Source organism: Cyrtonyx montezumae, unplaced genomic scaffold (genome assembly GCF_038088225.1).
Source record: "Cyrtonyx montezumae isolate F1298 unplaced genomic scaffold, pur_monq_1.0 scaffold_8, whole genome shotgun sequence".
In the NCBI taxonomy this organism is placed as follows: Eukaryota; Metazoa; Chordata; class Aves; order Galliformes; family Odontophoridae; genus Cyrtonyx; species Cyrtonyx montezumae.
In genome coordinates this window covers 73,086,747-73,112,647 of record NW_027072089.1, presented here as the reverse complement: position 1 = coordinate 73,112,647, position 25,901 = coordinate 73,086,747, and the positions used below count along the sequence as shown (strand labels likewise).

Below are 25,901 nucleotides of genomic sequence, written 5' to 3'. Positions count from 1 at the left end.
AAGAGTCCCGCAGCCCGGTACAATTGGCTTGCATACCTTGTCCAGTGCCACTCCCTTTCACTCAAGAGGAGTTCACTTCACTTGCCACCTTGGAGCTGTTTTTGGAGCTTATGGTTCTTGGTTACAAGTACAGTTTGTTGCACAGCTGGCAGGACTACAAAAGCTGTCTGTTTTCATCTGAGTTCTCAACTCCTTTATCCTGATTTCTTCCTGTTTAATGTTAAAATCATACAGTCTTGTTGCCAACATTAATTAGCTACTTGCTCTAAATTTATCCTCACAGACAGTACTGCTGTAAAAAGACACTGCACTTTCCAACTTCCTAAATTCTATCTGAAAAAGCTCCACTTCTCTATTGATCATGGAACCAATATTTCTAATCATCCCCTGTTGCTAATGCTTTCAGTGAATTATGCCATTCTAGATGTCCCTGAGTTCTCATTTTGTACTTTGACAGAGTCCATTTTATCACTTTCTTTGCTGGCTTTTCCTGTATGCTTATATTTAGCAATACCATATATTTTATATTTATGAAATACTTGTTGCCTTATGTTTTGAATTAAAAGATAGTAGACTAGATAAAGCCTATTCTTATATAATTATTGTGCCATACTTTTGGACAGGGTATGTTTTTATTAGTGGTATACTGTCTCTTTCAAGACCCACCTCCTATTTTTATTTTTTTCCCTGTTCTTTCATGTGTGTAATATCATCCTAATCTTCCAGGCCTACGGGATACTCCACCACTTCACTATCATGCTTATTGTATGATTTTCAACTTACATTAAAAAAAAACCCTTCACAGTTTTCTAGTTTTGCTCACTATGTCTTTTGTATTACTATATAAACATCAAAGATGATTGATAACTAATGCAGCATTTTCTTTATCCTTCTTGCTTACGTTCACCTATTCCTTTTACTTTGGAGGATAACTTGGACTGGTTTCCAGAAAGTGACCGTTTATACCTAAATTACATGTTTCTGTTAGCAGTCCCTTGTTTCATCTTACTTTAAACTCCTCTTTACTAAGTTAGTAACTCGATCTTCCTTCCTTGTTTCCCTTCAGGCCTTTTAAGAAAGAACTGAACTTTACCTAAGCTCAGTGAAAAATGTTCCCGAAGTGGGGAAGCCAAAACAGACTGGTGATTATTATCACCAGTCATTACTGTATTTCTAGAACATTATGTTTCTGATGCTTCCTTCCTAATGAGGGGGTTCTCTAAGATGTAATGAATAAAAACAATTTACTAACAAATGGAGACAAAGTGTCATTAGAGATGTTGGTGCTGTGGATGGTACTTATATTCCTTCCCTTGAATGGCGATTGAGAATTGTAGACCTGAAGAGAGGTTTTGGGAGGAAGAATGCTTCTATATTCATTATGCAGAATATTGTGGAAAGGGAGCTGGGAAAAATCTGAGGAATGGAAGCTTCCAAGTGGCTGCTGCCCAATTGTACACCTCCAGAAGGGCTAAACATGTAGTGTCTGCCGTGAGGACTGAGGAAGGAAACGACATTGGCAGTACTGCTGTTGCAGTCCATCTGCTATCTACATGACTTGTTGCTCATGTCTGTCAGGTGTTGTTTGATGTCTTACCTCACAAGTTGCCAGTGCAAAACTTTCAACAGTATCAAAATGACTTTCATCATCATTTACAGCATATGGACGTTTTTTTAAACTTCCGTCCATGAGAATGATGTGGTTTTTTTCGCTTTCCTATTATACAGCTGGCATTCTTAGAGAATACTGAGTAATATGGTGAACATACAGCAAATGCATTCATAGGCAGAGGAAAAATTTACACTTGATTTGTTCAATCTTCTTCATATAGCAATTATTGGAGATGATATATCTAATTTACTTTATAATAGCGTATTAAGAAGAGGGAGTAATTTGCTGCTTGGCATTTTATCCAAAGCTTTGCTAAAGTGTACGTATATATAAAATAACATTGCAGTTCTATGTTTCCTATCAGTTTGAGAAATATATTCATAGTTTCTTTAAATATGCTAATGTATGTTTCAAATTTATATCATGCTGTGCTCTGAGTGACATCAATGAACATCTTCAACAAGTACACTTCAGTCACTAAAATAGCTGGCTTTCTGTTGCTGAAGCAGAAAATGTTTTTTAACATATCTGTAGTAAGATAATGCTTTTATTGGCTCTAGATTCTTACTCTAGTCTGCCTTTCTTAAATGGATGTTTGGAAGACATCTAAAAGAAACATCAGGAATAAAATGAAAACATTAGGAGAAGAGAGGGAAGTCAATACGCCAATGAAAATCTGTGCTCAAATTACAGAATACAACAAATAACTGACTAGGAATGGCATAGGAGGAAAACTAGTGCTGAAGTGAACTGAAGGAGTCATAAAAAGGTTACTATCATTTGCCATTTTTGCCAGTACTGCTATTCAATTTATGTGACTTTAAAAGCTTGTTAGGAATCATCTTTCATCCAGTTTGGAACCATTGTTTTTCAGACCTTTGTGAATGGGTCTCAAATAGTCCTCTTTGTACTTTTGTCTAAAGTCATGAGTTTCTTAAAATTGCTTGCTTTAATGTAAAGCTAGCAGCAAAGAGGAAGCTTTAAAAGTTCAGCATTTGCTTCTCCATGTTGAGAAGTTGAGTCCATGAATGGCTATCAGAAGGTACAAAAAGTAGTTATTGGAGCAGCATGACAGATATTCAGCTCAGTCACATAAACATAATAACAGACAGATAGGAAAAAAAAACTTTAGTTTCTAATTAAGTTACAGTATGCCTTAGAAGGAAATGTATTTTCTTCCTCAATTGTGATTTTGGTCACAAAGTCAAGATGTCTTATACTGACACTTCCTAGAATTTTTATTTTTGTAAAAGTTGTCTGGGTACACTGTGTCTGTACGTGTACTTTTGTATGTGTATCTTCGTAGATTTTTTTTCCCAGCCATCCTATAGATGATTATTAGATGATGTGAGAGTCAGTTTTTCCTGGTAACCCTGTAACCCAGAAATGCTTGAGACTGTCTATGATAAACAGTTCTGCATACTTTTATGATGATTTCCACCCCTCCCCCCACCCCCCTCCTTGTGTTTTGAAGGAATCTGTTGGTAAAAATGGGCTGATCTGGTTCTTGTTTGCTATTCTAAATATTCAGCAAAGAAAATTTACATTAAATGTCTTCACTGGAATTTTGCAACGTTATACTTCGTTGCACTGAAATATATGTATCATATATCTCTATGTGTCAAATATCCATATTTGACACATAAATGGATGTATATTCCCATTAGATTATTTGCTAAAATCAAGCAATGAAATGATTCTTTCTTTGAGAGATTTCAAGGAGTCTGCTTTTAAGTAGGCAAATTCTTGATGTGCTAACAATGCAACTTTGTCTAAGACAGTTTTCTCAGAAAACTAGGCAGTACTTACGTAATTATTTATACACTAATGCAGAAAGGATAGGATGGAAGTCTGCTTATCACTGAGAAGCCACTTTGTTTGAGTACACTGTTGACTTTTGGAATTAGATAATTATTTTCTGCATTCTCCTGCTTACTTATTCGAGATTTTTACATGACAGATTTCTTTTCAATTGCTCTCAAAGACTTCTGGTAAGTTTACAGAAGAACTTTCTGTAGAGAAAAATATGTACATATTGCTTGAGACGCCATCACATGTATAAAAATTGAATAGAAACATGGCATATAATAGAGTAGAAGGTAGAATTAAGGCCTGTAAACATCCTTCACAACTTTCCGTGGTTAGTATTCTCCAAAGATCAATACATCATTAATAATTGACTGTTTCCAGTTTGAAAAGAGGCTGTTGTTTAAAAATACGCTGAATTTATATTAATAGCTGTACAAATTCTGATGATACAGTAACTAATTCTAAGCAGACACAAAAGTCAGAGACTAGATAGTAGTTTATAGACATAAAGAATTCCAATAATTTTATGCCTTATAGATCTCTTCTACAGTTATTTTTCAGACAGATTAAAAAATATATATATAAACATATACATATTTATGTATATATAAATAATGTCAAACAAACTACAAATCCACACAGTAAGGCTTGACTTCTAATTTATAATTCAAATATGAACTTCCAATTTCCAAATATAGTAGTCATTTATTCATCTCAGATCCAAAGTACCTAAAAATAAATAAAACAGAGAGATAATTGAACGATTTTAAAAGTATTGCATCAATAATAAAACAACTTCCTCATACATAAAATCACGTAATTCATAGCAGATAGGGTATATTGATTTAAACAAACGCAATTGTAGTGCAGCATCCTTAAATTGTCTTGCAGCCTGTTTGAGTTGTTAGTTTATTAGTAGTAATATCCAGTGTTCGCCTTTTTGTTTGCTGGTTAATGTGGATGTAACTAGAGATTGATTTGAGTGGAATAGCAGTGTCCTTTTGGATAAGGTGTGGACAAGGATAGGCATTATATAGTAGTGGCATTTACAGCTTTACATTTCTATTTTGCAGTAGAAGTAGTTGTTAGGAACAGTTAATCTGGATGTGATACAAGAGCCAATGGTCATTACTGATAGGATAATTCATACTATGATCATTTATGTCCAACAGCCATGTAAAAGTGATAGAGGAAAAAAATAAAACAACAAATGAAGCATAACTGATCAATTTGATCAGAGGAGATTTAGCAGAGAAGCAGAGTAGAAGTAGTTTTACTTGAAACGGAATATTGAATAGAATTATTAATCAAATATATATGCCAAGCAGAATTCCATCACATGCCACCCACAGAAAATTTCTAAGATAGATGGGTAGGAAGAAAATAATCATAGATAAAAAGCAATTGTCTGTAATTATTTAGGAACTATAGATCACTCTAATCATTAGGAACTAAGAATAACATAAAAAAGGTCAAGCTGGAAAAAAATAGACGAGATGGAAGAGTAAAGCTACAATCAGATATTTTGATAAATTTTAGTATTATACTAGTTTCTTTTTTCTATCTGTTTTTGAGTGAAAGGCATAGAAGTTCTCTAGTTCATACTAGTTTCAAATAATTCACTGATAGGCACTGTCGTTACTATATATTACACGCCAGTTGCTAATTCACACTATTTATTTCAAGTTTTCCAGGTTTGATATCTTGTTGGGCAAAAATTAAAAAAAAACAAAAAACAGTAAGGACAACAGGATAACTTCTGTAGCCAAAATAATCCTCCCCTAAGTCTCACCCTCCAGTCACCATTTTATAATATATCAAATGCCTCACAGTAAGTGTAGAAAATTCCTTTTATTGTTTGAATTGTCAGTAATAAATAAATAGGATGTTAAATTTATTGAATCATCTGCAAATGACATTGCACCTTCATTCTTTTGACTAAAGAATGGTGCAAAAGAGAGTTTAATTCAGTGTGCAGATGGTACCTTGCTGTCTACTAAAAGAAAACAAACAAACAAACAACAACAAAATGAAAAAACAACTACAACTTAAAAAACAGTATGCAGTAAAAAGTATATTCTGTTAGCTACAGTCTATGAGTTTAATAGTATGTTGCTTCAGATCTATCATCACTCCAGGTCTCTAGTTATCACTAGAGGAAAAACAGTAAAAAAAAAAAAAAGGTCTTTTTTTTTTTTTTTTTGTCAGAAGGATCATTACCAGTCTATTCAAGTGTTCACCTGTTTAGATTTCTTCACTTTTCATGTCCCTAATTAAAGCAATTGTAGCCTGAAATTCATGGCCATTGGAATTATCTGTGATGGAAACACGAGAAATTAGGTGTTACAAATCTCAAACTATGTTTCCAAAATGTGTTAATAACTTGGGAAATACTAAATGAAAACATCTTTTTATTCAGGTTTATTTATTTATTTATTAGTTTTGTTCCTAGAGAAACTAATTGGTGTTACAAGCAGGAAGAAGGAGCAGTGAGATGTTGCCAGAACACAGATTAGCAACTGTTACACAATATCCTGCCTGGCTTTGATTTTTCTTCCTCTTAGGCCTTCTTGAATAGAATGAGTACTGGATGACTGTCACTCCCTTTTATTTATTTATTTAATTATTTTTCCTCTGTTTCATCTATTATAAAAAGTCTACACACCACTGAATAATTTCATGGTGAAGATCCTAAGACCTGGTGATCAACATAGTCTCCTGGAGATGAATGGCCTCAGTTAACATCTCTACCTGATTAGCTGCCATCTGTATTAAATCTGTGAATGATTTTGGAGTTAATGAGCTCACATGTTGGAGTGAAAGTATGCTGGGGAAGAAAAGAGATATTTTAACAAATGCTCCTTTCTTGCATTAATAGTTACCTAATATAGTATTTTACAACTTGTAATGCTTAGTATGCTTAATGCTTTGATATGTGACAAACTGGGAAAAATACCACAAGTAAAGCTTTCTTTTTTTCCTTTTTGTAAATACACTCCTGCTCAAGCCAATGCATTTGAAATTTCAATTCAAAGCCTCAGATCTAGTACACTTTTCTTAAGATCTGTCATTTTCCTTCTTCAAGGCAGCCCATATGGACCACCAGGAAAAGCAGGTCATTGCCAAAGTGTGGGAAATCAGTTTCTTCACTTTCAATGCTCTCTTAAAAACAAACAAAATGCCAGGCTTTGTTTAGTCCAATCACTGAAATACTTTCTTTCACTTGCACTGGAAGATCTTCACTTCCCAAGATAAAGCATAAATATGCACACATACAAATAGTTCCTTTTAAAGTTTACCATGATTCAGAGCTACTTTCTTGATTGCTTCCTTGCTCTACTCTGGAACATCTTCATGCTGTACTGGATGAAGTTGTTGCTTCCTTACTTGCTACTAAGCATGGACTGGGAGTTGGGGGGGAGATAAGAAAATTGAGGGTGCTGATTCTCTGCAGACCTTCTTTATCTCACTCTCCACTTTGTCCTGTTTGACAATAATGGCATTGTTTAACTATTCATTCTCCACTGACAACTTCTCTTGCACTTGTCACAAATGGCTACCTGAAATTGTCTCAGATCTCGCACCTTCTGAAGGTATGTGCTGCTCATGCTTACCCACAAAACTCCACTCAATATTTCATTTGATGCACATGTTTCTTTATGTGGGACAGTGAAATTGAGAAAGTAAATAATATGTATGTACAGGTAAGCAAAAATTGTTTAAGCAGTTTCAATTTTGGGTAGCTTCATTAGGGTGAATAAGGTCTCTCTTGTATGCCTCTTTGTTGGTTTCTAAAACATTGTATGATTCGTTATCCTATTAATTATCAATCCTTAGTATTCATGTTTCAGTAGGTCTCTGTCTTCATCTTTTCATCTGTAGTCTGACAAATTTTAATGACAGCCAGTAATGAGTGTTATTTTATATATGTTTGAAAGTTGATATATGGACACTTTCTGGTGTGCATATCCTCTCTCTCATAATAGCATAGATACCTTTTCTTAAACATTATTATTCTTGCTGGAAATAGTGGACATTCTGCTTGTTATTCCATTATCTATCTGCTCATCAAATCACAGCTCAATTACATCAGTGCTCTATTAAGTTATGCAACCACAATAATTCAAGTGTATTTATAGCTCTTCAGAACATAGTTTTATCCTACAGAAGAGTACTTAATAGTTTTGTCTACAGAGACAACCCCTCACTGAGCAGCTGAATGATTTCACTTGGCTATATTCATTACAATTCATAAACTTAATGATCTCATCAAACAGATTTGAAACAGGGTACATAAGTGTAGGATAAAAAATAGAAACTTCACCAAGGAGGATAAATGAAAGACTATTCAGTAGAATCGTCGAATTGTTTGATTTGGAAGGGACCATTAAAAGTAATCCAGTCCAGCTCTTCTGCAATGAACAGGGACATCGACAGCTATATCAGGTCCAGCCTGACCTTGAATGTCTCTAAGTATGGGGCATCCACCACCTCTCTGGGCAACCTGTGCCAGTGCCTCACTGCCCGTATTGTAAAAGACTTCTTCCTTATTTACGATCTATTTCTCCTCTCTTTTAGTTTAAAACTGTTTCTCCTTGTCTTATTACAACAGGTCCTGCTAAAGATCTTTCCCCTGCTTTCTTATAGCCCCCCCCCCATTAGATACTGAAATGCTGCTAACAGATCTCCCCAGAGCCTTCTGTTCTCCAGGTTGAAGAGCTCCAGCACTTTCAGCCTGTCCTCATAGGTGAGGTGTTCCATTCCTTGGATCATTTTTGTGGTCCTCCTCTGAATACCCTCTAATGGGCTCATATCTGACCTGTACTGAGGACTCCACATCTGGTTGAAGTTCTCCAGGAGAGGTCTCACCAGCGCAGAGCAGAAGGGCATGATCACTTCCCGTGATCTGCTGTCCACACTTCTTTTCATACAGCCTAGAATGTGATTGGCTTTCTGGGCTGTGAGGACATACTGCTGGCTCATGTCCAACTTGTCATCTGCTAGTACCTGCAAGTCTGTTTTGGCTGGGCTGTACTCCGTCCTTACATCTCCAAGCTCATATTAATAGCGGGGGTGGCCACAACATAGGTGCAAGATTTTTCACTAGGATTTATTGAACTTTATGAGGTTCATTAGTGTATTGTACTTTGAAACTTCAAAAGATACAATTTACCTCACTGTCCATCATATACTTCCCCTGTGGTCTGATGTTATTACTTTGTATGTCTTCACCTGAGTTTCTTGCTCATGCAGACTACAACAGAAAACTAAAATAATGATGTTATGTTAGTCTGTAACGTAATAGAAAAAAAATATATACTTCTCTATATCTTGGATGATGCAACAGTGAATGCTTTAAGGACTGTTAGTGTTGCTGTAACTGTAATAATCCAAGGAATTACAGATGAGGTATAGCTTTTTGGAGAAAGGCAATGTGTTTTACGAGCCTCTCTGGATGTATTCGGAAAAATATTACATTCTTTCAAGCATAGATGGCTTTTTTAGATCTTTAGGAACAATAGACTCAAAGACTAAACACAAGTTGAGGAAAGAGAGAATTAGGTAATTTATAACCTGTGGGTATACAAGGTTAGATGGAAAAAGAGAAAAACTGAAAAGTTAAGTAAAAGCAGATATTCATTTGAGTCTCTTGTTTTTGGCTTCCAGATGATTTTTGATGTTTAGTTTCAAGCATATCAAAAGTATTTTGTTGGCTTCCCTTGAAAACTGGAAGCAAATGATCAAAGATGGAATGACTGTTCTGAAGTAAAATTAAAAAAAAAAAAAAAGAAAAAAGTGTCTCCTGTGGCATTTGGGTGTAGCCCTTCTGCCTCTGTAAGCTCATTCTAATGCATAGTTGTTGCAATTTCCACCTTTGTAATTATCAAACACTGTACAGCACGATATGTTAAGCATGTTACATTGTAGTGAAAAACTCAGTGATCTAATTTTCCAGAGATGTGTTTTTGCTGGGAAGATTTCCTCTTCGTATTATTGAGGTAGATATTACAAATGTTCTTCAATATGTTGATTTTATTTTTTTTTCATGAAAGAATAATTTTAAGAATTTGTTTTGTCAATCACTGTTCTACATGTCTGGTGACATCAGGACCGGAAAAGTGGTTTCCACAATGGCTCTTGCAATAAATTTAGTAATTCTTATTACATTATCTTTGGAACACATCAATCTTCTTATCATTTTCTCGGGCTTTATGTTCAACATCCAAAAATGTAATCGTCAAACAACAGTATAGACAACCAACAGACCAACGTGTCTCTTTCTATATAGCCAGCAACCAAAAAAGGCATGTAAAAAAAGCAAACAAACAAAAAAATGGTATGTTCAACAAATTTCCTCCAAGAACATTTCTGAATGACCAAAATTTATCTCTTATTCCGCAGTGCTGTTGATCCAGCTCAATGTACTGTGTTGGCCTAGCAAACGTTTCTTACCTTCAAGACTGAGATGGTAAAAGAGACTGTATAAAACATGCAGATATTGCAAAAAAAAGCCTTGAATTCAGAACAGTTTTGATTCAAATGTGGTGCTGTGTCAGAATATGCATTATCTTATTTATCTGATCAGCATATAGCTATATTCTCATATAGCATCGTCATTGGATGCATAAGAGATATTTTTTGAATGGGAAGGGCTGAATGTCTGTATAATTACAGTGTTGGTGGAGTTTTAAAGTAGGTGGAGGCATTCTTAAGAGAAATTTTCCTCACCACTGAAGGTTGACCATGTCATTCAACAGTTTATCATGCCCACTTATGGTGCCTTATTGTGAGAATGATGTGGCACTTGGGAGTAGGTATCTACTTTCAAAATTAATCAAATCACATTCTGAAGAAACTGTGGAAAAAAGGGGTTGTTTTGATTATGTGAATTAGAGAACTTTAATTAATGCTGGTGCCAAACTAATTTTGAAAAGATGCTTCTCACAGCCTGTTGTATTTTGATTTAAAGAAAGGGCAATTTGGAGCAAAATAATTGTGTGATCTTCTATTTATCTAGTATCTGCCAGATACTGCCAATATCTTCACATCGCATAGGCAATATAAATTATTATATTGCCTATAAATATAAATTATATAAATTATATATTATAAATATATATTAAATTATATATAAATTATTATATTGCCTCCAGCAAACACCTGATATACAGTGCTTAATCTTGTTTAAGTTAAACACATTATTTCAATACAGTATATGATATAATGTTAGGCATAGATTATTGTAAAATATACTCATATGAGGTGTATTCTTAACAGGGTTTTCTCACCATAGGATAAAACAGTACAAATTCTGAACTAATTATAAAGTATACTCCATAATTCTGATTCACTGGTGATGATTAAATTAAGAGGAAATTAGTATTGTAAAAGGTATTACCAATACCTACCTTTTTTTCACAATTTCATTCCAGCTCTAAAAATCTTAGTCAACTCAGAATGTATTTTTTTGTTTGTAGTTTAAACAGAAAAAATTCCCACAGTAGAACAAATAGCCACAGTAGAACTCTTTAGTATATTAAAAGAATTAATTGAACACAAGTTGAAACTAGCTTAAATTTTCATATTTTCAAATACACAGCAAATAAATATTTGTCATTCAATAAATATTTTGTACTGCCACATAAATAACTTCTGAGATTTCTGAATATTAAGCTGCCTATTTCAGTACTAATGTTGCCATTATAATAAATTTGAGAGGTACGTTGATATGACTGAACTAGCTTCCTTAGTGTTATTTCTTAAATTTCAGATGTGAGTTTCTGTGAGAAATGGTTGTTTCCATCCCTTCCTGTCTGCTAAGAGAGAATGTAATCCTCCTGCTATCATCTAATTAGGAGGAATGGGACTATCCATGCTGCAGGCACAGGCACTAACACAAGTTTGAGGAGCCACTGTGTAGACATCAATGAACCCTTTATTAAATTATACAGTTTTCTAAGCAGGCACGATCTCTCAGTGCCCCAATTCTTTATGCTTTAGTGAACTGCCTGTGCTCTCTGAAGCTGTAAGGTTTCAGCCTGAGCTGAAGATATAAACTCCTGATGAGATTATGGTGAGTTTTTAGATATTTGGCACGCTTCTGTGCTTATTCTATTTCTCTAATAAAGCTGATAGTTTGCCGGCAGGTGAAAGCACTGAACAGCAAAGACTAGGAAATTTGAAATTCCATGTGCCCTGAAGGAAAAACATGTCTTTTTTGTAACCATTTAGCATTATTCATTACCATTCACTCTATTCAGAAAAACCCTTCAGGATAAGGGGAAAGAATATTAAGTTTCCAGCTCTAGATATTCAGTGGTCTCTCAGTTTTGGCTCTTTGCCACATCCAGACATAATTTTCTGATCTTTTTATTAAAAACAACAACAAAAATATCATAGCCTATGAAAGATGGACTGACTTGAATAAGAATTGTGATATTTACAAATTCTATTTGTTATACTCTTCAGTGCTTGCTCTTGTGTACCAGTGCTATATTCTCTTCCACTAACACCAGCACTTACTTCTCCCTTATCATGAATACTAAATATAAGAACAATTAATTTTTTATTAAGTAAACAAGGGAAGAAAGAAAGGAAAATACAGTCAAATACTAAAACGCATTACTGCTTTTTGTTTGATTCTTTATGTTGTTGCTTGTTTGAAAGATGAAGTAGAAGTCTGCCATTATAAAAGGAGTCTGCTCAGAATGAAATGTGGGCGTTTTAAAAGGTAGCATGGCCATCACTAAACAAAACAGTGATAAGCATTTAGGAGGTATATAGGATGAAGTCAGGAAAGAGTAGGAAAGAGCAAAATTCACTTCCAAACTAGGAGAATATAGCAGAGAGTAGCATAAATTTGACTCCAGAATATTTTGTAGAGTCTCAGAAGACTGGCTCACACTCTACCTAAATAGGAGGGAACTGTGTCACCAGTACTGTGTCATTTTATGTGGAACAGTGTGCTACACTGGCTGGAAAACAAAATAATTGGAGTTGCTTTCAACAGAAAACAGGAACTCTGCAATTGGTTTTGAGATGAAATCAAATAAATGGAAAAGGATATGTCTGAGCTGATCTGAATAATACATATTCATATTTAGGAGAATAGGATGGCCACTGGTGACTGCAGGAAGACATAATGAGAAATAATGATATGGAAAAATATGGGATGGAGATCTACAGAACAGAGCTAAAAAAGGACTTTGGTAAATGCTCTGTGCACACTAGCTGTATGTAACTCATTCCTGAAAGCAACTCATTTAGTCTGTTCTTCTCAAGCTTCAGTCCCACCTCATTTTAGCTACTGATTATCCTTGGATTTCTCAGTGTTTAATCTTTAGCACTGTAACTGAAATAAATTGCTTATACTAGTTGTGATGGATAATTAGAATAATTTCTTATTTTCAACACTGTTTCTAATTCTGCAAAGTACAGTCTTACCACTTTCTCCATCTTTCTTTTTTGGTAGCAACAGCAGGTCACCTCCACTGGTGCAAATTTTATGAGTGCAGCATGCAGACTCTTGTTCAGCAATGGTGAAAATGCATAGGTAATGGTGATGACTATGCTGAAAACTAATGTTTTGTAGCTGAGAATGTACTCTGTCAAATTATTAATGTTATTATCTTCTTTGTATCTGTTGCAATTTTCATTGAAATAAAAAGGAGGCATTACTTTTAGAGTGACCCATATGTATGTACATATGGTTAAACATAAGACATAAGGTTTGAGTCTATGAAATCATTTGTGCCTATAATACTGATGAACTTCTGTAGGAAAAGTTATAATGCTAAGTAATTCCTTGTAATTTGTTTCATCTTGGTTTTCTGTCTGTTCTTCCTGTGAACTATGAAAATAATGTAGGAATCTCACATTTCAGTGAAATAACTTTGAAGACTGGAAAATTGGATTACTATAACTAATTAAATTACATAATTCCAGAAAAGTTAGCTGTTGGTTTTTTTGTTTAGCATCAGATTCTGAATACTCAAATTCAAAATCCTAATTGGATCAAGTATCACAGGACTCATAAAGATTATTGAGTTCTAAAGGTCAAAGGTACTGTGGACTACTTTGCAAATTCATGCTATAATTTAATAACTGCAAGGTGGTCACTGCACTGTTTAAGTGTTCTGCTGGAGGCTACAAAATGTGCAGCTCATTGACAATTTACCAATTATCTCCTTAGTTCTGAACTAGGCAATTATATTATGAACAGCTTTAGATGATTTCATTGGGATATAATAGATAAAGCAAAGAACATAAATCTATAATAGAAGGAATTATGAGATTAGAATACATTAAGAATTGATCATTTAAAAGAGCTCATTTGTTTGCTTAAAGTACTCTCAAAAAACATTTATAAAAATATTATCTTCTTCCCTTAAGGGATAAATTATACTCATAAGTTACACCTACAGAGATAAATACTTTGTTGTACTTTGAAAAAGTCCCTTGAAAACATGTGTAAAACAAGTACCTGCTTCTACAGCATTAGAACTTTCTTCCCTATTTTAATAAAGATAGAAATTATTAGAATGCATGTAGCTAAGCTTGATGCTCTTCCAAGGCTGATCAAGAAATGGGGCTTTTTCTTCACTTTTAAAGGTCTGTAGCTCATGGTGGTAGCTCTGTAATGGTGGTTGGAATGAGGACAAAGACTGCAAGATGTAAAGAAGAAAATATGAAATGCTTCTCACCATGAATATATATAGAAGCAGCTCTATTGCTGTCAACCCTGCAGAACAAGAAAAAAAAGACAAAAAAAGACAAAAAATCCAGAGCATGTTCCACCTTGTTCCACTGCAATAAAATTAAAAATTGTTCTCCTAAAATTCCAGTGTAGTTTAACCTGATTTGTTGCAAAGCATCTTCATTTTCAAAAGTTCTTTCCTTTTATAAAAAACAGAAATAAATGGCTAAAAGACAAGATTAAAGATGTTGACTAGATTGTGGCTCCCAACGGAAATAGGAGAACAGAAATGGAGAGAACAGAAAGGGTAGAGCATAAATGTCTTCAGGCTAACTATCTGAAACATTTCAGAATGTTTCTTTTAATATATCAATTAAAGGTATTAATGTCCAATTTTATGTGTCTATTAAATCTCATGAGTTTCAGGTGATACGAAATATGTTTTTCGTATCATTAGATAGTTTTCATGAGTAAGTAAACAAAACACAGGTGTGTTTTTTTCAAATTTCGAGAAAATTATACCTGAAAACAGTGAAATTAACCTGTGGAAAGTAAGAACTGCTTAACCATTTTTAAATTGTTAGCTAAATGTGAAATAATTAATAGCTTTGCCAGTGATTGATCCATCTCTTTTGCACTGGATATTATTTAAAAACAACAATTAAAAAAAAAGCTATTATAATAATAAAGAACAACCCTTTAATAGAAACCCGTATAAACAGGAGCAGGGTAGGGATCAGCTTTTCTTTGAATTTATTTAATATAGTTTAGAAGCATGTTATACAGAAAATGAAATTTTGGTATATATTTGGTATTTTTAAAAATATATAATTTTGGATGTTTATTATTCTTGTTTCATTTATGTTATGGAAGAAATTGAGAAGTTGTCCATTGGAAGAAGAAAGAGAGATCTGAGGAGAAAGACTAGTTAAAGAGTTTCATTTTAAAAAATTAATGCTTATTAAAATTACTGCACTACTGTAAAAAAATTAGTTGAAGCCAGAATAAATTAGTGCTGTGTTCTCAGACACTCTTTTAAGTTACAAATTTCACCAAAATTTAGTCAGTTTAAAAATTAAATTTGCGGGGAATTTCATAGCAGATGATACTTTTAGTTTCATGTATTGACTAATCTAATTCTGGCAATATATAACAAAAATAAAATAAGTAAAGTATTACAAATTGGGAACTTCTGTCTATTTTCTGTACTTACATATTAAAAGGTTTCCTATATTTATTTTTCTTCAAAAGTTTCCTTTATTTTCAGGGGTGACTTTTGTTTTTGTTTTTGTTTTTGTTTTTTGCTTTAATCACTTCTCAACTAGTTGTTTTGTAAAATAAAGGATTTATTGTATGTTATGTTATTTTTAAAGATAATTGTTATTGCTTTAGTGTAGGTGACTGTCAGACGTTTATGACAGGATGCTGAACTCCAACAAGAGTCTCAAAGGAGGGAAAAAAATCTTACTGGTACATACATCCATTAAGGAGCCATGCTTGCCAAGTCTGTGTACATTAGCTACTTCTGTAACTTTAACAAATTTCATCTGAGCTTTCATTCTGCTGACCTAATTTAACAAGAAGGAAATTCAATAACAGCCCCTAATATTGAAGCATTATTTCCCAAGAGGAATTTAACAACACCTCCACATCAAATAATAATGTGTGAATAGTGGATTGTATATAGGGATGGCAATAAGGAAAGGAAAAAAGAAAAGAAAAAAGACAAAAAATCTCAAAGAAAAAACTATTATACCTCCTTTAAAAATAAATAAATAAATAAAAATAGTTTTCAAATTTTTACAGAAACTAATAAAATCCCAAAAAGCTAATTTCAAGTTTGAAATTCCTATGGTCTTTGAGAAGAAACTTTTATAAGTGTCTGAGAGTAAATCATAGTTTCTCACTCATTATATCTTTGTTTCAGAAGAATGTAAATATGATTTGTGATGAATACTTTCCAATTTGGAGGACTACAAATTCCATTTATACATGTTAATGGCTTTAAACTGGAAGAGGATAGATTTAGACTAGGTATTATGAAGAAATTCTTTACTTTGAGAGTGGTGAGACAATAGAATCGGTTGCCCAGCAAGGTTATGGATGGCTCTTCTCTGGAAGAATTCAAGGCCAAGCTGGATGGGGAGCAATCTGGTCTAGAGGGAATTGTCCATGTCTATAGCTGGGGGGTTGGATGTATATGATCCTAAAGATCCCTTCCAACCCAAACCGTTCTATGATTCTGTGATGATAATACAATTTAGCATATCTTATTAGTGGCATACTTAAGACCCTTATTTTGAATATAATTCAGAGTTCGCAAATAATGTAAATTTTAATAAAGTTTTATGAGCATAGAAGATGAGGTAAATGATAGGATACATAATCTGTTGTTTATTTAAACAAAATGATTGGCTGTTGGTGGGAACAACCTTAGGACTGAAATCCTTGAAAATGGTTGTGACAAGTTATGGAGTCCTCTTGGAGGAGAGGTAAAAGTGTTATCCACAGACGTAATTCTGAAGATAAAAGATGGTTCCTGAACTGAACTAATTCAGTCATTAGTTTATTACACATGCACACATTATTTTATCTATACAAAACCATTACATTTTATAAGCTTTGCACTCTAAATCCCTTACATGTTGCTGTAAACCCTTTAAATCTTCACAGATGTACTGGAAATATATACTACATTAATATCAAAATGAAGAGCCAGAAGAATGTCTGAAATTTTCATATTCTTCCAATTTGGAAAATGAAACATTTAAGATGGTAACTGGCTAGAGTATAGTGCTATTAAAATGAGAGAACACATAGGACGGTTGTGTACTGCTATTGATCTATCAAAATCAGAAAAGAGGATTAAAAAACAACCCAGGGTTTTCACCAGTTTATTTTTTTTTTTCTGCCAAATTTGAAGGAGTATACAGGGAACTGTAAATCCAGTCCATAAATCTGATTTTCTGTGGACATTAAAAAAAAATAGATTAAAAACATTATAATTTGCAGAAAATATATCCTATCAAGAAGACAAACCATAATTTTTAATGAGATACTGCAGGAAGTAATCATCAAAGGATCTCACTAGCAATAAGTGCTACTTGTTAAATGCTAGTTTTGAAGAGTAGCTGATGAAACTTGTCCTACTAAACTGATATATCATGGCACTGTTAGAAGAAGGAAAATCTTAAGCACAATAGAGAAAACAAGTGGAGAAAAAGCAAAGATGATTTAGAAGATTGACTTTTCTCTGCTGTAACTCTTCCCAGGATAAGATTTATTTCATCGTTTTTCAAAATCAAAATTATTCAGGATACTTCTGAGGCAGGCCTTAATTTTTGAAATCTATTCTACACTTAAAGGGAAAGTTTGCACCTCTAAATGTAGTATGATCACCTCAATAACTTCTTATACTTAAAAGTTTGCTTCTTGTCATGTTGTATTTCTTTTGATGCATATGATGTTCTCTTTTGCCATTTAAAAGACCCTGGAGAACTGGTGTTTTACTATTTCCTCGTTCCTGAAACTACTTTTTTGTTAGCTTTTCAGTCCTCTTGATAGTATGATTAATAAAACACTGGAATTCTTGTCAATCAAATCAGGTGGAAAACATCTGAAGTAAAGGATGCAGTATCTAATTTGTATGTTCCAGCAGTAATAATCCCCCAGTCTACATAAAGAACATTCTTAAAATTATCTGAATTGTAAAGTTTTAATGGGGAAATTTATCACCTGAGTGAACACTTGTTCTTTCTCAAGTAGAAGTATATTTGTGATGTTTGCCTCTTGAAAGATATCCTTTAGATTCCTAACCAAGTAGCTTTCAATGTCACAGTGTTTTTGATCTGCAAGGTAGCATGGGATGTTGGACACTAGTGAGTAGATACATTTCAACTTATATTGTCTTTTCTCTGCTTTCAGGATGTGGTTACTATGTGCAGTTCAGAGATGAGTTGCTGTAAAGGGCTTGGCTGCGTCAGGAACTAGAAACATAGAAAGCAAGTCGGGAAAAACAAACTGTAGACTCTGTTGTTGACCAGCTCAAAGAGTATCAGCAGTGGATAATTATGACAATACAGCAAGTTCTGTTACTCCTACTGCTCTGGATGTGGCTGCTGCATCCCTGCCATACAGAAATGCTGTTCAGAAGGACTCCTGATCTCAGATCCAAAGGCTTTGTGCGACGCGCATCAGGGAGCGATGGCAAAGCACTTCACCGCCAGAAGCGAGGTTGGATGTGGAACCAGTTTTTCCTTTTAGAGGAATACACAGGATCTGATTATCAGTATGTAGGCAAGGTAGGTTTCTCACTAATATTTCTGCATTATTGTCAAGTTTTCTCGTTGTCCTAGTTTCATCAACTCCAACTCAGCTGAAATCAGGACACTCATCCTTCTACAGAGCTCTATTTTCTGTTTTTTATACTCAAGCATAAGAAACAGATTGCTAGGTAATGAATCACAGAATTGTAGGGGTTGGAAGAGACCTCAAGAGATCATCGAGTCCAACCCGCCTGCCAAAGCAGGTTCCCGTTATTACCATTGTTTGTACAGTTAGATTCACTAAAAGTATTATAGCTTTATTCAGAAATATTTCAATGGAACAAATCAAGACATTTTGGACAAATTGGTACTCCTTAGCATATCTGTCCTACCAATAGCCCACTCAGATTTTCTTTATCAAAATATAGTCTTTTATTGTTTATTACAAATTCTTTTTCAAGTATTTATCTGAATATCTCATGTTTAGGTCAAAATAACACATTCTTTTTCTGTGCTTATGTTTGAAAAATGCAATTTATTTAAAGAAAAAAATATCTGTCTTTAGTTTTAATCGTGATAAATTACACTCAGTAGTTTCCATCTAAAAATATGTAAAAGAAATGAGGTGGTTCAGAAATGAAGTACAGCAGAAGTCTGAACTTCTTGTGCAGCTTGTTTTGCCATGTAATTTATCAAAACATACGTAAGATATAATGCCAAATAATATTCCAAGAGGTACAAGAAAGTAAATAATTAAACCAGAATGGCAATTTGCTTGAAAATGGAAATTAGTGGTAGTAGTCATGGGTACCTGTTAGTAACATTGATTGATGATAAAAACAGAAAATTCTTTATCTATAATCCAGATTTTCATATCAACATGGTATTTCACTTGTAAAATACTGCAGAGAAATGCTGCCTTTTTGAAAATGTCAGAATAACAGAATAGCCGACAATGTAACAGGGCTTTGGAGATCATCTAGTCCAAGTATCCTACTCAAAACAAGGCTTTGCTCAGGCTTGCGTCCAGTTGGGTTTTGCATATCTGCAAAGATAGAGAGTCCACAATCCTTCTGAACAAACACTTCAAGTGAGTGACCACCCACAAGGTAAAAAATCTGTTCTTATATTTGAAGAGGATTTCCTGTATTTCAATTTGTGTCTGTTGCCTCTTCTCTGATCACTGTGCACCAACGAAAAGTGTCTGGCTCTTCCAGTTTGCTCCTTCTCATTAGGTAAAATTTATACATTAGAAGGTTCTCACATAGCCTTCCCTTCTCCACGGTGAACAGTCTAAATTCTCTGGGCTCATATAAAAGAAGTTCCAGACTGTTAATCATCTTAGTGGCCCTTCATTGGGCCCTCTTCAGAAGCTCTATTTCTCGTTTACTGGAGAACTGGACCCAGCAGTTCAGATGTGCCTGACTATTATTGAAGAGAGGGGAAGGATCACCTCAGACAACCTACTAGCAATATTTTTCTTCATGTGCCTAGGATACTGTTGGACTTCAATGCTGTAAGGGCACACTGCTGGCTCATGATCATCTTGCTGTCCTTAAAGACCACTGTATCCATATCTGCTAAGCCATTTTCCAATGAGTTGGTCCTCAGCACATACTAGTGCAGGGGGTTATTCCTCCCCAGGTGCATGATTTGGAATTTCTCTTTAATGAATATTGTGAGGGCCTACACAGATCTTTCTTTTTTCGTCAGCGTATAAAAATCACTCAGAATGGTAGCACATCCATCTGGTTTATCAGTCACTCATTGTACTTTGTCATCGGTGAACTTGTTGAGGGTGCACTCTGTCCCATCAATTGGGTTGCATAATCAGTGCATTTCTGGATGTTTCTTTTTATCTGATTTTCTCCAAAGCCAAAGTGATTTGGATAGACGGTTTAGATTTAGATAAAATGCCACCTTTCTATTAAATTCTCTGCAATATGGTAATGTTTGGAAATTATAGGAGGACAAGTTAGAAATCAATTATTTGTGACCTATGACTAGAAGAGAATGTTTGTCATTAGCAGGTTTTAGTCAAAATAAGTACTGAATATTTTAAAATAAGCTACCATTTTATAAAAATTTGAGAATAATAGATGGCAAATGCATCAGTGAAAGGATCAGCATGAATTGCAAAGTGAGATTACCAGATTCATCTGGATTTGTGAATTTACATCTGCTTGCTTTCTGAGCTCATAAATGCTGTATTTTTTTCTTAAATTTCTCATACTGTATCAATATATCTGTCAAGGGAGATTGAAAACTGTTGAATATCACATTACTCTTGAAACCAGTGGCTAAAATTCAGAATAGAATTTGTGTATTCATTTATTTACTTGTTAAGTCAGCTTGAAAAGGCTGAACCAGAATAATATTATGGAAATGGAGTTCACTGAATGAATGAGATATGTAATCCAGTAACTGGTGAAGAGTCCCTTAACTCATCCATGCCTGTTAAACAGTATCATAGTCTCAACAGGAAAGTCAGCAAAACTGACTGAACATTCAGAAACATTCAGAACATTCACCGGTTGCTTCAGGTCAGTATTTATTATTTTATGTAGGGAGGATGGTTTTATATTAGGTGGCTGCCCTATGTGGATCAAGACATTCTTTCATTTCCTCTCCTCATCAGAAGGAAAGAAAATATGATGAAAAAGCTCTTGTATGAAGGTAAAGACAGGAAGATCAATAGCCAGTTGCTGTTCTGGAACAAACTTAAGAATAATTTAATTTAATTAAATTTAATTTCCATTACTAACTTACTGGAGCCATTATTAATGTACTGGAGTATACACATCATAACATACTGCTGCAGCTCTGGCCCAGGATGCTCCTGCTGAGGTATCCAAGGGCCTCCTCCCAGTCTCATCCACTGTCTGCTCCTCCATGGGCCTCTCTCAGGCTGCAGATTTTCCCTCACAGCACCCACACAAGCATTCTTAAGCTTTGAGTGCATGAATAAATGGTAATCACCTGTATCTGGAATTCTACTGCCAGAGTGAACTTAGATCATTTATCATTTGTAAAGTTTGATCTGGCATTTGGGATGTGACTACTGAATGCAGAAAGCAAACTGGACCAATAGAACCTTTATCATGGATAATATTGCACTGTGGTGGAGCTGACGCTTGAGGGATATCAACACTGAGAATGTTCTTTGCTTCTCAGCAAGTCTTAACATATATGCCATGAAGATTATTTAAGGTACCAAGTTAGGACAGGAATATGAGAGCTTGCTCTGGGAGCACATGTTTGGGCTTCTACACAGACTGAGAAGTGAGGGATTAGAGGAGATAGAACTTGGGTCTGAAGGAAAGAAGGCAAGGGCAGGAGAAGATACATATACAAGAATAGCAAAATGAAACCACAAAGACTTAGAAAAATGTAAAGGTAATGTGAGTAATCCTTTTTCATTCAAGCAGTAGCTTACCAGAGACGATCTAGTTTGAGAACTGAAAGGCAGGGAATTCTTTATTTTTATTACTGTATGTACTAAGAAAGGAGAAGAAAAGCTCTCAAAGCATAACAATACCTCTGTGGGTGCTGTGAGGGAAAATCTGTTGTCTAAACTGTTGTCTATGCCTTTTTCACCAACTGATACAGTTAAAAGAGGGGAAACACAATGGTTTGTATCTGCATCAAATCTTCATTGTCAGTGAAGCCTGTGGCAGTTGCCAGTTCTAGGCTCACATCACATGCACACAGATAGCTAACTGGCAGTGTTCCGTAGCAACCACTGTGCCCACAGGGCTTCAAAAGTACAGAAGTAAGGTATAATGCATGAAAAAGAAATATAAGGCACTAAATTTCTTATACATATCTTGGTCCTAGGTACATACTGATAATAGCTTGAAAACACTATTCTTGGTACAGGATGTTTTTCATTTAGATAGTTACAGCTTTATACATAGTTTGTGTAATTTCAGAAGTCAGTTTTTATTTCCCCTTGGCCTCCGTGGGACCATAACTATTATTACATTTGACACTATTAATGATCTTTAATTGAAATGGAAAATGAGGAACTGTAATTGTTCCTGAAAAACCTGAAATGGTATTTTGGGGGACAAGTTGGAGTATTTGCTTGGTTATCATCGTTACTTTAATAATTTTTTGTTATTGTTGTTCCCCTAAGGAAAATAAAATTGCCTCTTCTTCAAGGAACTACAAAGTAGAGGAAGCTTGAGATATTAAATTCTGCTGAACAGAGTTATTAATTAGTTGGAAATTAAATGAAATTTCTAGTTCTTTCTCGTCAAAGTGACTCTTAGCAAGCATTAAAAAACTTCCTATGGCAATCATATCTTTCACCAGCTGCTACCAGTATGTTTAATTTCTAAGGCAGCACACTGAACTGTACTTCCTATGTTCTGTCCTATGTTAAAGGTTCTTACTGTTCTGAATTCGTAGGAATTAAGGTTTGGTTAAAGGGATAACTATGATGGGTCGATCCTGGCCATCCAGCAGGAGCCACTCAGTTGCTCTGTCACTGCCCTCAACAGGACAGGGAGGCAGATTAGATTTAAAAAGACTGGGAGAGCACTCACAAGTTATCTTCATAGGCAAAACATACTTTTTTTTCTGTCTTCCCCGGCTGTGACCTGTGGTGGGGCTGCTGAAGTCAGCTGTGCCTGGCATGGAGCAGCCATGGCCTCTCCTTGCACTGCAGTCCCACAACCCCCAAGAGGGTGTCTGGTGCCACACCCCATGCAGTAACATATTTAGCTCATATGTATATATATGCATATATATATATATATATATTTATATTTCCTTTCTAATAGATCTCAGTATTGTATAATCATACAGCATGCTTATAATCGAGTTAATCCTAATCTGTTATGAATGCCTGACATCCAAGACTTTCACAACTGTTGGGCAGGAAGGATGGATTGCTCCAAGAATTTCTACATCATTCAGATTAGTTTCATATGCTTTCTTCATTCACAAACGTATTTTAAGTCTTCTCAGAAACTAATGCAAATATAAGTAGAAACCAGTATCGGCATATTGGTTCTTCCTCTGTGTTGCAGCTGGCAGCTCAATCTAATAGTTTTCTGTGCTACAAGCTATGATGGTAAATGCAAGCCGGGATAGCATGAAGGCTGCTTTTAAAATAATGTGCTCTATTTTATTATGTTGGAGGGAGGAGAGGGGAAGAGAGGGGAGGGGAATCGGAAGGGACCTTTGAAGATTGTGTAGTCAAACTACATTGTTAATAATAGAGAATTAGAACCTGACAACTCGAACTGTGATACAAAGTATTAGAGATATTTATTCTGTGATTGTCTGTGGTTTTGATCAGCACACTGTAAGGTACATGTAAGACAGACTTCCAGGTGCAAGAGATGTCTTCCAAGTGCAGAAGAGATAGTAGTTACGGTATTAATAATCCATTGAATAAATTGATTGGGTCTGGTGTTAGTTTAAGGATAAATAATAATGAAGCTGAGAGGTCATTATGGTCCTAATCAGTGAAGTATGTTTCCTGCCACTGCCTTTCTCAGTCTCTGAGAAAACTATTTTAATTATAGGTTTTGTTTTGTTTTGTTTTCCTAATACTCCTAATAGCAGAGATCTGCCATTGCAAATCCAATTTTGAAAAAAGGCAGTTCAACTCTGTGTAAGCTCAAGGTACAACACTGTTGATGAATTATCAGGAAAATTTAGAGGAGAGATAGTTATGGACATCCTTCCATTGGGTAAAAATAACCAGTAAAATTCATTTTGCATCATAGATAAGAGTTACAGCTCACTTGGGTTTAATCCAAACTCAGAGGTTGTGTAAGATTATGCATTGCATTCAAAATCGCGTAATGCTTCAAAATAGTATGAGAAACAGTGAAACAGTTTGGTCTGAACTCTAGTTCTTTTCACTTCAATTTCTCTTTCAGTTTTAAAATGATATCTGGCTGTCAAAGAAAAATATTCCACAAAGGAAAGACTGGAATGATTTATATTCAAAGTCATAGCTCAGTAAAACTAGAGTCCACTTCATCAGACTACATTCATTCAATCAAGGAAATAAAGAACATAATAGAAAAAGAGTTTGGAAATGTTTGACCTACACATTGTTTGAAACAATAAATGTATATATAGCCAATAGTTTCTACATCAGTTCAAAGGATAATGCTTTAGGGGCTTTTCTGTCTCTTTTTTCTTTTTTCTTTAAATCAAATGCAGATGACCTTTTAAATATCCTGTATAAACAGATAACAAGGAAGAGCCACGGGTAATACTGAGGGAAAATCAGTGGCTTGCAACAAAATACCCATGAGGGAAAGAGTTCTAAGAAGTTAAAAGTTGAAGTTTACCCTTTTAAAATGCCTTCCTGCTGGAAGCGGCCTTATGTTTGTGAGTGTTTTTCTCTTTGAAGATAATTAAATATAAGCTTAACCAGAAAGGCTGTTGTGGCAGGTTTTATCAAACCTTCCAGTGCCTTCTCTTCTATAGTTGTACAGTCAATGTATCTGAAGCCCCTTCTGTACAGAGCAGCATTTGTTCTCAGAAGTAAACAACCAACATTTTCCGCACATCATTCATTTTCCTGATACTTCCTCAAACTAAATTATTTCTGCTTCCTGAAACTTTTCATAGCTATTTTTTAGAGGATGTTAGAGGAGGACTGGGCCATTAAGGGAAAAATAAATTGATCTCTATTTTGACAGTATTTTAGCTTATAGCAATCTCTGTGCTCAACTGCAACTCTGTCAATGTCTTCTATTAACTTCTTCTGGCTGTAGAGATGCTTTTTCTCCTTCACATCAGCTCTGTGTCTTTCATGTTTTCTTACATGCATCAGTGACTTCAGTACAATTGTGCTATCTCTATTTAGCATTACTGTTTCAGAGTCAGTACAGACTCACACTGAATTAATTTTTCTTGTGTCATTTTTATTTAGACAAAGAGGTAGATACTGTCTCCACTTCTTGTGTATTATTATTTCAATCCTGCATTTTTTGTAATGTGATTTCCTATGTATCTCAATACACTGGTGGGAAGACATGAATATATTACATTCCCCCCTGATGTAAAGTTTGAGATACTTCATTGCTAATATTTTGCTGTACCATGGTTGTCCTTTCTTAAAAATTATCGAGAAAATAACACTTAAAACTGGAAATATATGTTAGACTTTTGGTTTGAAATATTATAGATGCTCCACAAATGATTTATCAGAGGATTTAGAAATACCTTAGCTATCAACAGGATTTCTTAGGCCATTCAGAAGGTGAGTCTGCTACATAAATAATGCAGTTGGAAAATAAGCAAAATGGCTGCTTAATTATCTCTTTTGTTAGATCAAGTTATATAGCAAATCCATGAGTCAGAAGTAGCACATTTGCAAGTAAAAACCAAATAACATAACTGTAATGACTAGAAGACCATTGAGCTGCATGGGATTAGACTAAGTTTATCATTTAAGAATAATGTACAGATTTCAATAATGTATTCACTAGGAAGGAATAATGACATACTATAGAAAATTTAGTCCCTGATGGAGCAAGGAATACTA

At 34.7% G+C, this 25,901-nt stretch overlaps 1 protein-coding gene across 3 annotated transcripts in view; it reads left to right on the top strand.

Moving 5' to 3' along the window:
• The first annotated feature begins 18,187 nt into the window (after positions 1-18,187).
• The window catches only part of CDH10 (cadherin 10), a 50,804-nt gene continuing 43,090 nt past the window's right edge, over positions 18,188-25,901 (top strand). For all 3 annotated transcript variants that reach the window (XM_065751969.1, XM_065751967.1, XM_065751968.1), the window contains exon 1: positions 18,188-18,418. In XM_065751969.1, coding sequence (XP_065608041.1) covers positions 18,188-18,418 — 231 coding nt within the window. The remainder of the gene's footprint in view (positions 18,419-25,901) is intronic.